The sequence below is a fragment of the Palaemon carinicauda genome, chromosome 7, assembly GCF_036898095.1.
Source record: "Palaemon carinicauda isolate YSFRI2023 chromosome 7, ASM3689809v2, whole genome shotgun sequence".
In the NCBI taxonomy this organism is placed as follows: Eukaryota; Metazoa; Arthropoda; class Malacostraca; order Decapoda; family Palaemonidae; genus Palaemon; species Palaemon carinicauda.
Window position 1 is genome coordinate 47,217,020 of NC_090731.1, and position 12,500 is coordinate 47,229,519.

Here is a 12,500-nt window from a genome sequence, read left to right on the forward strand (position 1 = left end):
AGTTTGACTAAATCCAGGAATACTGAAGCTTTGCGTATCAGAGAAAATGTGATAATCACTTGACTAAGAGAAGCTTTGCAGAATCCTTTGCAAATAAAAAGGATATCCTCGGATTATCTGATACAAAGACGACTGCTTCTGCTTTTGCTTTGTATAAAAGGTAATTGGAATATGCGTAAGGAAGAAATAGAAAATAATGAGTAAAATTAAATCTAATATACGGAAAAAAAATTACGCTATCTTGGACACGAGCAAATAAACAGTATCACTTAAAAATGAAGTGGTTTATGATATAGGTAGAACATTAGAATTATTTCAATCTTGTAAACCTCTGACGTTCAACCAAAACAGAAAGTCACCCTTCAGAAATATATATAAATCAATTTCATCATCATCATCTCCTCCAACGACTATTGAGGCAAAGGACCTCGATTAGATTTTGAGAGTCATCTCAATCTTGAGCTTTTAAATCCATATTTCTCCATTCATCATCTCCTACTTCACTCTTCATAGTTCTCACCCATGTGTGCCTGGGTCTTCTAACTCTTCTAGTGCCTTATGGAGCTCAGTTGAAAGTTTTGTGAACTAATCTCTCTTGGGGAGAGCGAAGAACATACCATAACCATCTCCTTCCCCACACCATGATCTCAGCCACACATGGAACTCGAGTAATCTTTCTTGTAGTTTCATTTTGAATCATTTTCTGCCATTTAACCCCCAATACTCTTCTGAGATATTTAGTCTCAACAATACAAAATCTGTTGGATATTCCTTCATTTTCATACCACGACTAATGTCCATATAGTAACACCGATCTTAATAAACTTATATAAAGCCTGATTTTTATATGTAAATTCTGATGATTTGATTTAATGATTTTACTTAACCTAGCCATTGTCTGATTTTTTTTTATTCTTTCATTTACTCTAATTCTAAAGATCATGTATTAGAGATAAAACACCCTAACTGCATATTTAGTAAATGATTCAGTGTTTACAATAATTATATTCTAAGGAAGAATGCATTATGTTGTAGTTATTGATAGATTTTTAAATGTGCAATTCAATAGGAAAGTGGAAGTTCAAAAAACTAGGAGATGCATTTATAGGGTAACATATCAGATTTGACTTGGTATAACTAATCTCAACTTAGAGCTTTTGTTCATAGAGTTTATGCTTTAACTGAAAAGAAATACAATTCAACCATATGTGTCTCTTTCTGGTACAATTTAGGAGCGTAAGTGGTTGGCTACCCTTAAATCTGTACTCTTTGGGGTAGACACAATAGTTCCTCCAATACTCAGACCAGGTGGCTCTGTCGCCCACTCTCCATAAGAAAAGGCAACCTTTTGGCTGATGTGTTCGACAGTTAGTAGAGTAATGAGGAACTTGATCTTCCTCACTCCTGTTTTCCTTAGGCTAAACTAACTAGTATAGCTTTTCGATCCCGTAAAATTCATATTCTCTTCATGGACCTTGATGCTTATGAAGGTGTATACCCAACTAATATCTTCCCCTTGTTTCTTATAAAGACTACAGAATTCTTAGCTCCAAAGACTTTTTTTTTCTTTTTTTTTTCAGGTTAGTATGATGAAGAGCTTTTAGCACTTGTTGGAGAACGGGTATTGCTACTCCATTACGTAAATGTGTTTGTGGTAATTCAAGCCTGACTGATTTCTGCCCAATTTCTATAACTACCATACTATCTACAGTTTTTTAACGCCTTTTGGCGAAACGTCTAAATAGGCTTACGAAAGGAAATCATCTGTTCCCTCATATGCAATTTGCTTTCGTAACTGCCTTGAAGCATGTGATACCCTCATAAAATCTCCTATTCTGTACAGAAATGTCTTGATCGTGGTCAGGAAGTTCTTATGATTAAACCTGATTTTAGTGCTATATTTGACTGTGTTTTTCATGAGACTTTTGTTTTCTAACTTAAATGGTTGGCAGTTTTATGTAATAGGTCACTATGAGTTGTTGTTGATGGGCACCATAGTAAGTTTAGGAATATGATATCTGGTGATCCTCAGGGTCGTCATCTTGGCCCATTACTTTTCATACTATATACTCATGTAATGGGGTTTGGCCTAAAAAACAAGCTTGTTGTATGTGCAGATGATGCTACTCTCTTTGCATCAATTCCTTCTCCTAAATATAGATCTGGGATTGCTGAATCTCTTAATAGATATCTAGCTAAAATTAGTGCATGTTGCAAATTATGGGGAATAAAGTTGAATGATAACAATACTAAAAGTATGATCATAAGTTTGTCAAGGGCAGTTGCTCCTCAGTATCCAGATCCCAGTGTTGATAATGTTTCATGAACTCAGTATGACTCTTGAAATATCCGATGCGATTCTTAAAATCAAATTTACTTTTGCGAAACAAATTAGGCCTGCGTCTTCTTCAGTTGTAAAAAAAAAGGGGGCCTATTGAGAAAAGTCTTTTAAGATCTTCGGTTATCAGTCTTAATTTGATGGACAGCGGCTCATGGTCGATTAGATTCCTTATTCCTGATCTAAATAGTATTCTCTGGCACCGTTGTTCATTTAGTTTGTTTTGCATGTTGCATAAGATTTTTCATAATTCTGACCATAAATTACATTCAGATATCACCGGGCAGTACCAGACTAATTGCATGATAAAAGGCTGTGAGGGTCCTGTATAAATTGGTGGTCTTCTACTGTATAGGACCAGAAAAGCACCCCTTAAGATAAAGCAAACCAAAGTAATACTAGGTATACAATTACTTTCAATAAACAGACTTTCTCCATCATAAGGCGCAATACTACACATTGTTGTAAAACTTTTATTCCAGCTTTGGCCAAGTTGTGGAATGATATTCCTAACGGGATAGTTGAATTGGTAGAACTTCCAAAGTTAAAATTAAAAGTAAATGTTTTTATGTTAAACAGGATGACATAAGTCTTTCTTTACAGTTTCTATGTGAAATATCTGTTTCAATGTTAATAATGTTCTTGACATTTTTCAAAATAATTATTTATTACTTACCATATTGCTTACGTATTTCCTTTCTTCAGTTGGCTATTTTTCCGTGTTGGTGTCCTTGGGGCTATATCATTCTGCTTTTTCAGCTATAATTGTAGCTTAGCTAGTAATGATATGTTATATATATATATATATATATATATATATATATATATATATATATATATATATATATATATATATATATATATATATATATATATATATATACTACCGCTAGAGAGTTATTGGCTCCTTTGACTGGCCAGCCTGTACTCTTTTTGGTTACGGCTCATTCTGTCTTTGCCTCCACTTACACCAAATAGTCTGGCATATTCTCTATACATTCTCTTTTGTTTTCATACACCTGACAACACTGATATTACCAAACAATTCTACATTCAAAGGGTTATCTATTGCACTGTAATTGTTAAGTGGTTACTTTCCTCTTGGCAAGGTTAGAAAAGGTGCTTTAGCTATGGTAAGCAACTCTTCTAGGAGAAGGACACTCCAAAATCAATCCATTGTTCTCTAGTGTTGGGTAGTGCCAAAGCCCCTGTCTTGGATTAGAGTTCTCTAGATCTAGGGTACACTCCGGCATGCTGCTCTGTCTTATTTGTCTTCCTCTTATTGTTTTTAAGTTTTCATACTGATATATGAAAGATCTAATTTAAATATCTTATTTTGATTGTATTACCTCTCAATTATTGTATTCTTTTCCATGTTTCCTTTCATGTTGGAGCCCTTAGGCTTACAGCATTTTGCTTTGTCAACTAGTGTTGTGAATTAGCTAATAATAATAATAATAATAATAATAATAATAATAATAATAATAATAATAATAATAATAATAATAATAATAATAATAATAATAATAATAATGTGGGGTGGACATAAGTGGTTTGTTTACGCGAAATCACAAGCTTGATTACAAAACTGTTGAAGATAACATTGGCGTAAAAACTTCAACAATATGAAACATGTAATGACAAGCTTAAACAATTTGTTCTAATATCAGTCAGATAGAGAGAGAGAGAGAGAGAGAGAGAGAGAGAGAGAGAGAGAGAGAGAGAGAGAGAGAGAGAGAGAGAGAGAGAGAGAGAGAGAGATCAAAACAATGTATGAGCGTTTATAAAATACACTTGCATGGAAGAAAGGAAATGTATTCTCAGTAAGGCTTTTATTAAGACGTTATCCTTCTTCTTTGTATGTATCTTTTCCCACTTCTATGTGGGGTCGATGTTTCTGGTTAGCTTTCTCCATATACCTTTGTCCCACACTTTTAATCCCTTTGATCGAAAGTCATCTTTGATACAGTCCATCCACCTTGGTCTCCCTCTCCTTCTCGTTCCCTGTACATCCATTTCCAACACTCTCCTCCCAACATACTGTTCATCTCTTCTCATGACATGACCAAACCACCTCAGTCTACTTTCTTGGATCTAATCTCATAGTTTTCTAACTCGTGTGGTACCCCTAATTACTTCATTCCATATCTTATACCTTCCTGTCACCCCACACATCCATCTCAACATTCTCATATCTGCCACATCCAGTTTCTTCTCTTCTGTCTCCTTTATTGCCCACGCCTCCGCTCCATACATCATTGCCGGTCCACAACGGGCCTCTGTACCTTACCTTTCAACTTAACCTTTATTTTCCTGTCACATAGTATTCCACGCTCTTTTTTAGAATTTTTCCACCCTGCTTGTATTCTGTGGTTTATTTCTGCCCCCAGATCACCATCCTCTGCAACTGTTGATCCTAAATACCTAAAAATTTCAACTCTTTTCCATCTCCCTCCTTGCAAACTTACTTCCCCATTCTACCCACTTTTCAATCTCAAATACTCTGTCTTTTTCCTGCTGATCTTCAATCCTCTCTTTTCCATTTTTTCCCCACTTCTCCAGTTTCTCTTCTACTGTCTCTCGCCTAGTGCTACCCAGTATACCATCATCAGCAAAAAGCATACACCAAGGACACTGAGATCTAGTACCTTGCGTTACTACATTCATGACCAGATCAAATAGGTAAGGGCTCAATGCAGAGCCCTGATGTCGCCCATCATTTACTGGGAAACTCTCTGTTAGGTCTATACTGCTCCTAACATTTACCTTTGCACTCTCATACATATCTTGGGTGATTCTTACGTATTTCTCAGGGACTCCCTTTTGTCTCATACATCTCCACAGCTCCTGACGTGGTACTCGATCGTATGCCTTCTACGTGTCAATGAGGTATTGGGTTTATTAAGACGTTATCCATTCATATATAAAATGGGATGAAACACTTGAAATATTCATATGAATTAATATCGATGTAAGCAGAATAAATAAATATTTTGTAAGGTGAGGCTGCTTTTGTTTGCATATGGTTATAGTTATGCAAATATTTGGTTGCCGCCATTGCATTGGGATTTATGTTTTTTCGAATTTTTTTTTCATCAGATGGCTAATTGAAAATTTTCAAATATTCATCCATTTAGGCTTCAATTATATTCTGTTGTTTTTATGCATATAAAGAATTACTATTTGAATAAATATATTGATTGAAGATGTGATGGTTTGAAATTGTATGGGTTTCTTAGATTTGACTAATATTATTTTGCAATGGATAGCCTAGTGGTTTCATTTATGATCAGCAGTCTGTTCGTCTCGAGATCAACCCATAGTAAAATAGATATTAAGGTGAATGAAACATTGCTGACTGGCCCATAGGCTTAAATATCAGTCAACAAGAACCATTGTCTTAACGTCATGTAGATGAGCAATTACCTACCCTTTGCCTCTACTGCTCAATAAAACCTTCAAACCCATAAACTCGATATTTATTTTCGCTGAAAATATATAACGTACAATTTGGAGTTGGAGTTGAAGTTGAAATTGGAGTGGTATTGACAGTGTGAGTTGGAGTTGGGGCTGGAGTTGGGGTGTGAGTGGAGTTTAAAGTGGAGTTACAGCTAAAGATGGAGTTGGAATTGGAGTGGAAGTTGGAGTGGGGTTGGAAAAAGGAGTTACAGTTGCAATTGCAGTGGGATTAGGAGTGGGATTTGGAGCTGGAGCTGGAGTTGGAGTGAGATTGGGAGTGGAAGCTGGATTTAGAGTTGGAGCTCGAATTGAGGTTGGAGTGGGATTGGGAGTGGGAATTGGAGTTAGAGTGGGATTGGGGTTGGCATTGGAAGATGGAGTTGGAGTTGGAGTTTGAATTGGAGTTGGAGTGAGATTAGGAGTGGATGTTAGAGTTAGAGTTGGAGTTGGAGGTGGAATCAGAGTTAGAGTGAGATTGGGAGTGGATGTTAGAGTTGGAAGTGGAGGAGGAATAAGAGTAGGATTGAGATTGGGAGTGGATGTTGGAGGTAGATTTAGAGTTAGAGTGAGATTGGGAGTGGATGTTAGAGTTGGAGGTGGAGGAGGAATAGGCGTAGGATTGAGATTGGGGGTGGATGTTGAAGTTGGAGTTGGGGTTGGAGCTGGAATAGTCGTTTTAGTGGCAGTAGGAATGTTAGTGGGAGTCAGTTGATTAACCAAAATAAATTCAGATGCCACACTAAATGTATCCTTTGAAACAGCTTCATGTATGATTCACATATATTCATTGGTCAGACATAATTATTATATGATAATAAACTGAGGTGAAAGCTAATATGAGATCAGAAATATGCATAAAAATATTCATATTACTAAGACTTTTCCAGTTGAGGTGATAGAATTACAATTATCATAAGAACTGGTATATCCTAAAATGTTATAAACTCTAGATAATGAAATTATGTTACGAATAACTATTACAAATAAAATACATGTGAAAGGTCATTATCTTTTTATCCCTGCTATCATCGAGAATTATTGTTTGTGACAAGAGAAGTTAAAATATCATGTTTACTATATTCTATGCAAAATGAAAAACACCGTTGAGCAGGAAATAGATGGGACATATTTATTAGAGCTTGAAAGGGTCTATTGAATTGCATTTTCTAGTTCATCGAGGGAACAAAGGCCACTGAAAATTAGGTAGGAAAATATGAAACTCAGATAAAAGTAATGTTCTGTTAACTGTTTATACAACGAATGATATTCGATTTCACAACTGATGCATCGAGCTAAAGGAAGTAATAGAAATATTTAGATTATTCCAAGAAATTTCTAGAAGAGCGATAAAATTTTCTTTCTTCAGGAGGGGGGGGGGGAGGGTCGTAGTTGTCAATGATGTAATGTTCATAGTACTACGGATATGTGAGGGATGTTATTCTAATAAGAGAAAATGAGACGAAAAGGTTCTTCGCTTCCTGAACATCAAATAATGTTTTCATGAACACTAACGTAATGAAAGTGAAGAAATCTATGGTTCATAGAAGGCTATATTATGGAATCACGAAAGTATAAAAAACATGCATGTGATTCTCAGCGTGTTTTTTCTTGATTTTTTTTTTCTAGGGCCAGGACATTCATTTTTACCGAGTTGAAACAAAGGTTTTACAACAATTTTTGATAGCTTGGAATTAGAATGAAAATATGTAAGTTGTGAGTGCATGATACTCGTGATAATCTATTGATAAAATACTGAAAACAGACAGAGATTAAAAAAATCTAATTTGAAACGTACGTAACAAAAAAAGAACTGTTTTGCAAAGGTATACGAGGAATTTGGTGACCGTTTCTTTTCAGCCGAATTTTATGGTGAGTTTTAATGGAATGTAAAAATCAATTATCAAGGCAGCATATGTTGGCTTTATCATGTGCGCATGTGTGTGGGGGTGTAGTCATCATAGATATATGTGTGTAGGTGTTTTTAAGAAGTGATTCCTCTTTTAGAATAAAATGAAAGGAGAGAGAGAGAGAGAGAGAGAGAGAGAGAGAGAGAGAGAGAGAGAGAGAGAGAGAGAGAGAGAGAGAGAGAGAAGGGGAAGGGGCTGTAAAATTTACTAAAATCATGAAACATATTTTTTACCTTAAACTTTTTCTCTTATGACGGGTGGCCGGTTACTGCTATAGCCTATTCATTCTTTGACGCCTGAATTGTTGATGTGTTACTGGAATATCTTAACAGCTCCACTCTACTGATCGAATTACTATTAGTGCAGTGAACGTGACTTCACTTTCGAGTTTCTTGTCTTAACCATAATAATTAATAATTTAGACCTATTTAACTCCACTGATACGACTAACAGATGATATCGAAGTTCACACACTTGCCCAAAAACGAGAGCAGGCACACTCTATTTCACACGTACACTTTGTTGCCTATTTTCAAGTCATATATTTCATTTATTCAATTTGTGTTAAAACATAGAACGAATCCTTCTATGGAAAATGTCATTGGAGAGGGAACACAGGCTTGATTTATTTTTTTTTTCTGTAATTTAGTTAGAATTTTTTGCTAGATAAATTTCATTATCAATAATTATGTAATTTGAGTTGATTTAACTAGTTCTTACGCTACTAACCCCCCCCCCCCCCATAAAAAAAATACAGTAAGTTGCCTTAAGTTCTATCATCATAATCTTCAATGTTTTTTTTCTTTTTATGTTATATATCACTCTTTTAGCACTCCTTTGAAGATGCTATTGAGATTGAGAAAGTTAACAGACATTTTTTGAATGTTTGTTAGATGAACTCGACGGAAGTAAAGTTCAGCAAGATGCGTGGATGAATATTACGATGGATAGGAAATGAATAGAAGAGGCAATCCTTTTTACATTTGAGAATGAATGATTAGAATTTAAAGGTTTCAAAACCAGGAATTATATAGGTATATGGAGTAACGGTGAGGGACGGTTACTGGCCGCCTTACAGATTATGTAAAATGGAACAAGAATACCTGTTATTATTATTATTATTATTATTATTATTATTATTATTATTATTATTATTATTATTATTATTATTATTATTATTATTATTATTATTATCATTTTTACTTGCTGGGCTACAACTCTAGTTCGAAAAGCAGGATGCTATAAGCTGAAGGGCTCCAACAAAATTAAATATTTTAAGAACAGTAACATAATTACGATTGATCATTTATATATAGACTATAAAATTTTAGATAAAAAAAGACGAAGAGAGACAAGATAGAAAAGTGTACCCGAGTGACCCTTAAGCAAGAGAACTCCACACAAAGACAGCGGAAGACCATGGTACAAAGGCTATGGCACTATTCATGACTAGAGAACACTGTTTTGGAGTGTCCTTCTCCTAGAAGAGATGCTTACCACAGCTAAAGAACCTCTTCTACCCTTACCAAAAGGAAAGTAGCCACTGAACAGTTTTAGTGCAGCATCTAACCTCTTGAGTGAAGAACTGTTTGGTAACCTGTGTTATTAAGTGTATGAGGACAGAGGAGAACGTAGAAAGAATGGGCCAGGCTATTCGGTGTATGTGTAGAAAAAGAAAAAAATGAACCGTAACCAGAGATATGAATCCACTGTAGTACTGTCCGGTCAGTTAAAGTAGCCAATAACTCTCTAGTGTTAGTATGTCAACCGGTGGTTGGTGCCGTGACAACCTATCGCCTCTGCATAAAGTTGGTATATGTAAATGAATGATTAGATTGATTTATAAATGCATTATTTTCCCTAAAATATATTTTTCTCTGTTTAGGATTATTTAATTATATATTTTATCTTTATATATAAACTTTATTTACATTAGCATTACACTACCACGTCTTGGGGTCATAATACTTTTTTTGTTTTCTTCAAGACAACTATTAGATGATTATGACTGAAAAAAAAGCCCGCGTATGATTTCCAATGAAAAAAAGTCAGAAGGCTAAAAGCTAATTTAAAACGTAACAAACTCCCATCAATGCTGAAACCAATGAGAGTTCAATGTAATACAATTATTTAATTTAATCAGGAATCCTGAATTAAAACTGCAATGAGGAGATTAACATTTGAAATTTGCACTGTATTCAATGATAAAGAAATACTCACTGTATCAATGTGATCTCTTGGTGGTTTTCATTCTCTGTTAACAATTTCACAGAACAGTTTCTAGAATTCGTATATTGGACTCTAGCAAAATGACGGAAAGAAAATGCTTTTGACAAAAATATTAATCAAGATTATGTGATATTTCACAAATATTTTGTTTAAGCTACAATAAATTATCGATGGCATATATAAAAGAGCTAAATTGTGGTCTCTAATCTCTTTTCACTTTAATCGGTAAAAAGCTTCAACTTACTTAATGGGTGATGTCCAATCTTCCATTTCTTTCAGGTTTGTAGTATGTCATATGTTATCACACTTATATGACTCATAAATGGAAGTGATTATCATGGTAAAATAATAAATTTATATGTATATATATATATATATATATATATATATATATATATATATATATATATATATATATATATATATATATATATATATATATATATATATATTTATATATATATATATATATATATATATATATATATATATATATATATGTGTGTGTGTGTGTGTGTATGTGTGTATATATATATATATATATATATATATATATATATATATATATATATATATATATATATATATATATATATATATATATATATATATATGTGTGTGTGTGTGTGTATATAAATATATATATATATATATATATATATATATATATATATATATATATATATATATATATATGTGTGTGTGTGTATATATATAAATATATATATATATGTATATATATATATATATATATATATATATATATATATATATATATATATATATATATGTGTGTGTGTGTGTGTGTGCGTGTGTATATATATATATATATATATATATATATATATATATATATATATATATATATATATATATATATATATATATATATATATGTATATATATATATATATATATATATATATATATATATATACATATATATATATATATATATATATATATATATATATATATATATATATATATATATGTATATATATATATATATATATATATATATATATATATATATATATATATATATATATATACATATATATATATATATATATATATATATATATATATATATATATATATATATATATATATATATATATATATATATATATATATATATATATATATATATATATATATATATTGCCCTTCATCTTCTTTCGTAAAACCTTTTTTTAGTTTATATAATGTTGTTAGTGTTCTTAAAAAGATATTTTTCCTTGCTTCCTTTCCTCACTGGGCTATTTCCCCTGTTGGAGCCCATGAGTTTATAGCAACCCGCTTTTCTAAGTGAATATATATATATATATATATATATATATATATATATATATATATATATATATATATATATATATATATATATATATATATATATATATATATATATATATATATATATATATATATATATATGTATGTATATATATATTTTTGTGTGTGTACATACGTAAGATTTTATGTTTGGTATACGTTCTTGTGTGCTTATGATTGCTAGTGTCCATACTTGAGAGATTATACACTCTTCTTTGTTTGTTTTTAAATGTAGCATATACATAAAAGATTCGTAGGTTAGTAAAGTTTCCTGCCATCCGTTGAGGTTATACCTAGAGAGGATTATAGGATCTCAAGCAGTTTGGCTTTGAATTCTTTCTCCCGTTGCAATTTGTCCTTTTCCTGAACAGAATTGTGCAGTCTGGTGCCATATTCCTCACCCAGTTTCCCCTTTCCTTACTTATGTGATAACACTAATTATATTACGATCTCACTAAATAGGTCTCTACTATCACTGTTCAGAGTTTATTGATATCAATAAAAAAAAACCGTTGTTCCATTTTTTGCACATCATAAAAAAATATAAGATTCTAATGAAGAAAATACCTTTGCTTTATTTATGAAAACTAAATTAATTATAAAATTACCAATTATAAAAAGCCATCAGTTGTGGCTTTATCCTCACATGGAATTTGGAATTACCTACACAAATAGTTCACTTAACTTTTGAATATATTGTACCACATTGGGAAGGTTTTTGTTGTTTATTTTCACTCAGGTGATGAATCCGAGTCTGTGTTATTGATAGTGCACAGCTCATATTCGTGTCCAAATGCTGTCGATTCCAGCTCTTCTTCTTAATGTGTGGAAGGGTGTAGAAATTATACTTACATAAATAGGTAGTTAAAAAAGGCAAAGGGAAGTCCAGGAATTGGCTACTGATCACTCAGTAGGTAGACCCCCAGCCCCAAATACTTAACTTACAAGGATGGTGGGGTTGTAGACACTAAAAAAACTATCGAACTTGAACGGGACTCGAACCCCAGTCTGATGATCGTCAGGGATGGATATTTTAAATAATCAACCACAAATTTTCTGAGAGAAGGACACTCTGAAAACTAACCAATGTTTTCTACCCTTGGATAGAGGCATGGTCTCCATAACATGGTCTATTGATTAATTTGGGTTAGAGTTTCTATGCTCCATGAGACACAAACACACCTTTAGGACAATTTGTCTTTCCTCCTGCTGGTGTGCAGAGGCTACTT

At 32.7% G+C, this 12,500-nt stretch overlaps 2 protein-coding genes across 2 annotated transcripts in view; both read right to left on the bottom strand.

The window, feature by feature from the left end:
* LOC137644276 (putative uncharacterized protein DDB_G0290521) overlaps window positions 1–5,005 on the bottom strand; it is a 16,497-nt gene extending 11,492 nt beyond the window's left edge. Inside the window, exon 1 of the mRNA XM_068377268.1 lies at window positions 4,807–5,005. Coding sequence (XP_068233369.1) covers window positions 4,807–5,005 — 199 coding nt within the window. The remainder of the gene's footprint in view (window positions 1–4,806) is intronic.
* Window positions 5,006–5,932: 927 nt separating this feature from the next.
* Window positions 5,933–12,500, bottom strand: part of LOC137644277 (putative uncharacterized protein DDB_G0290521) — a 9,143-nt gene continuing 2,575 nt past the window's right edge. Inside the window, exon 2 of the mRNA XM_068377270.1 lies at window positions 5,933–6,558. Within this exon, the coding sequence (XP_068233371.1) occupies window positions 5,933–6,558 (626 nt within the window). The remainder of the gene's footprint in view (window positions 6,559–12,500) is intronic.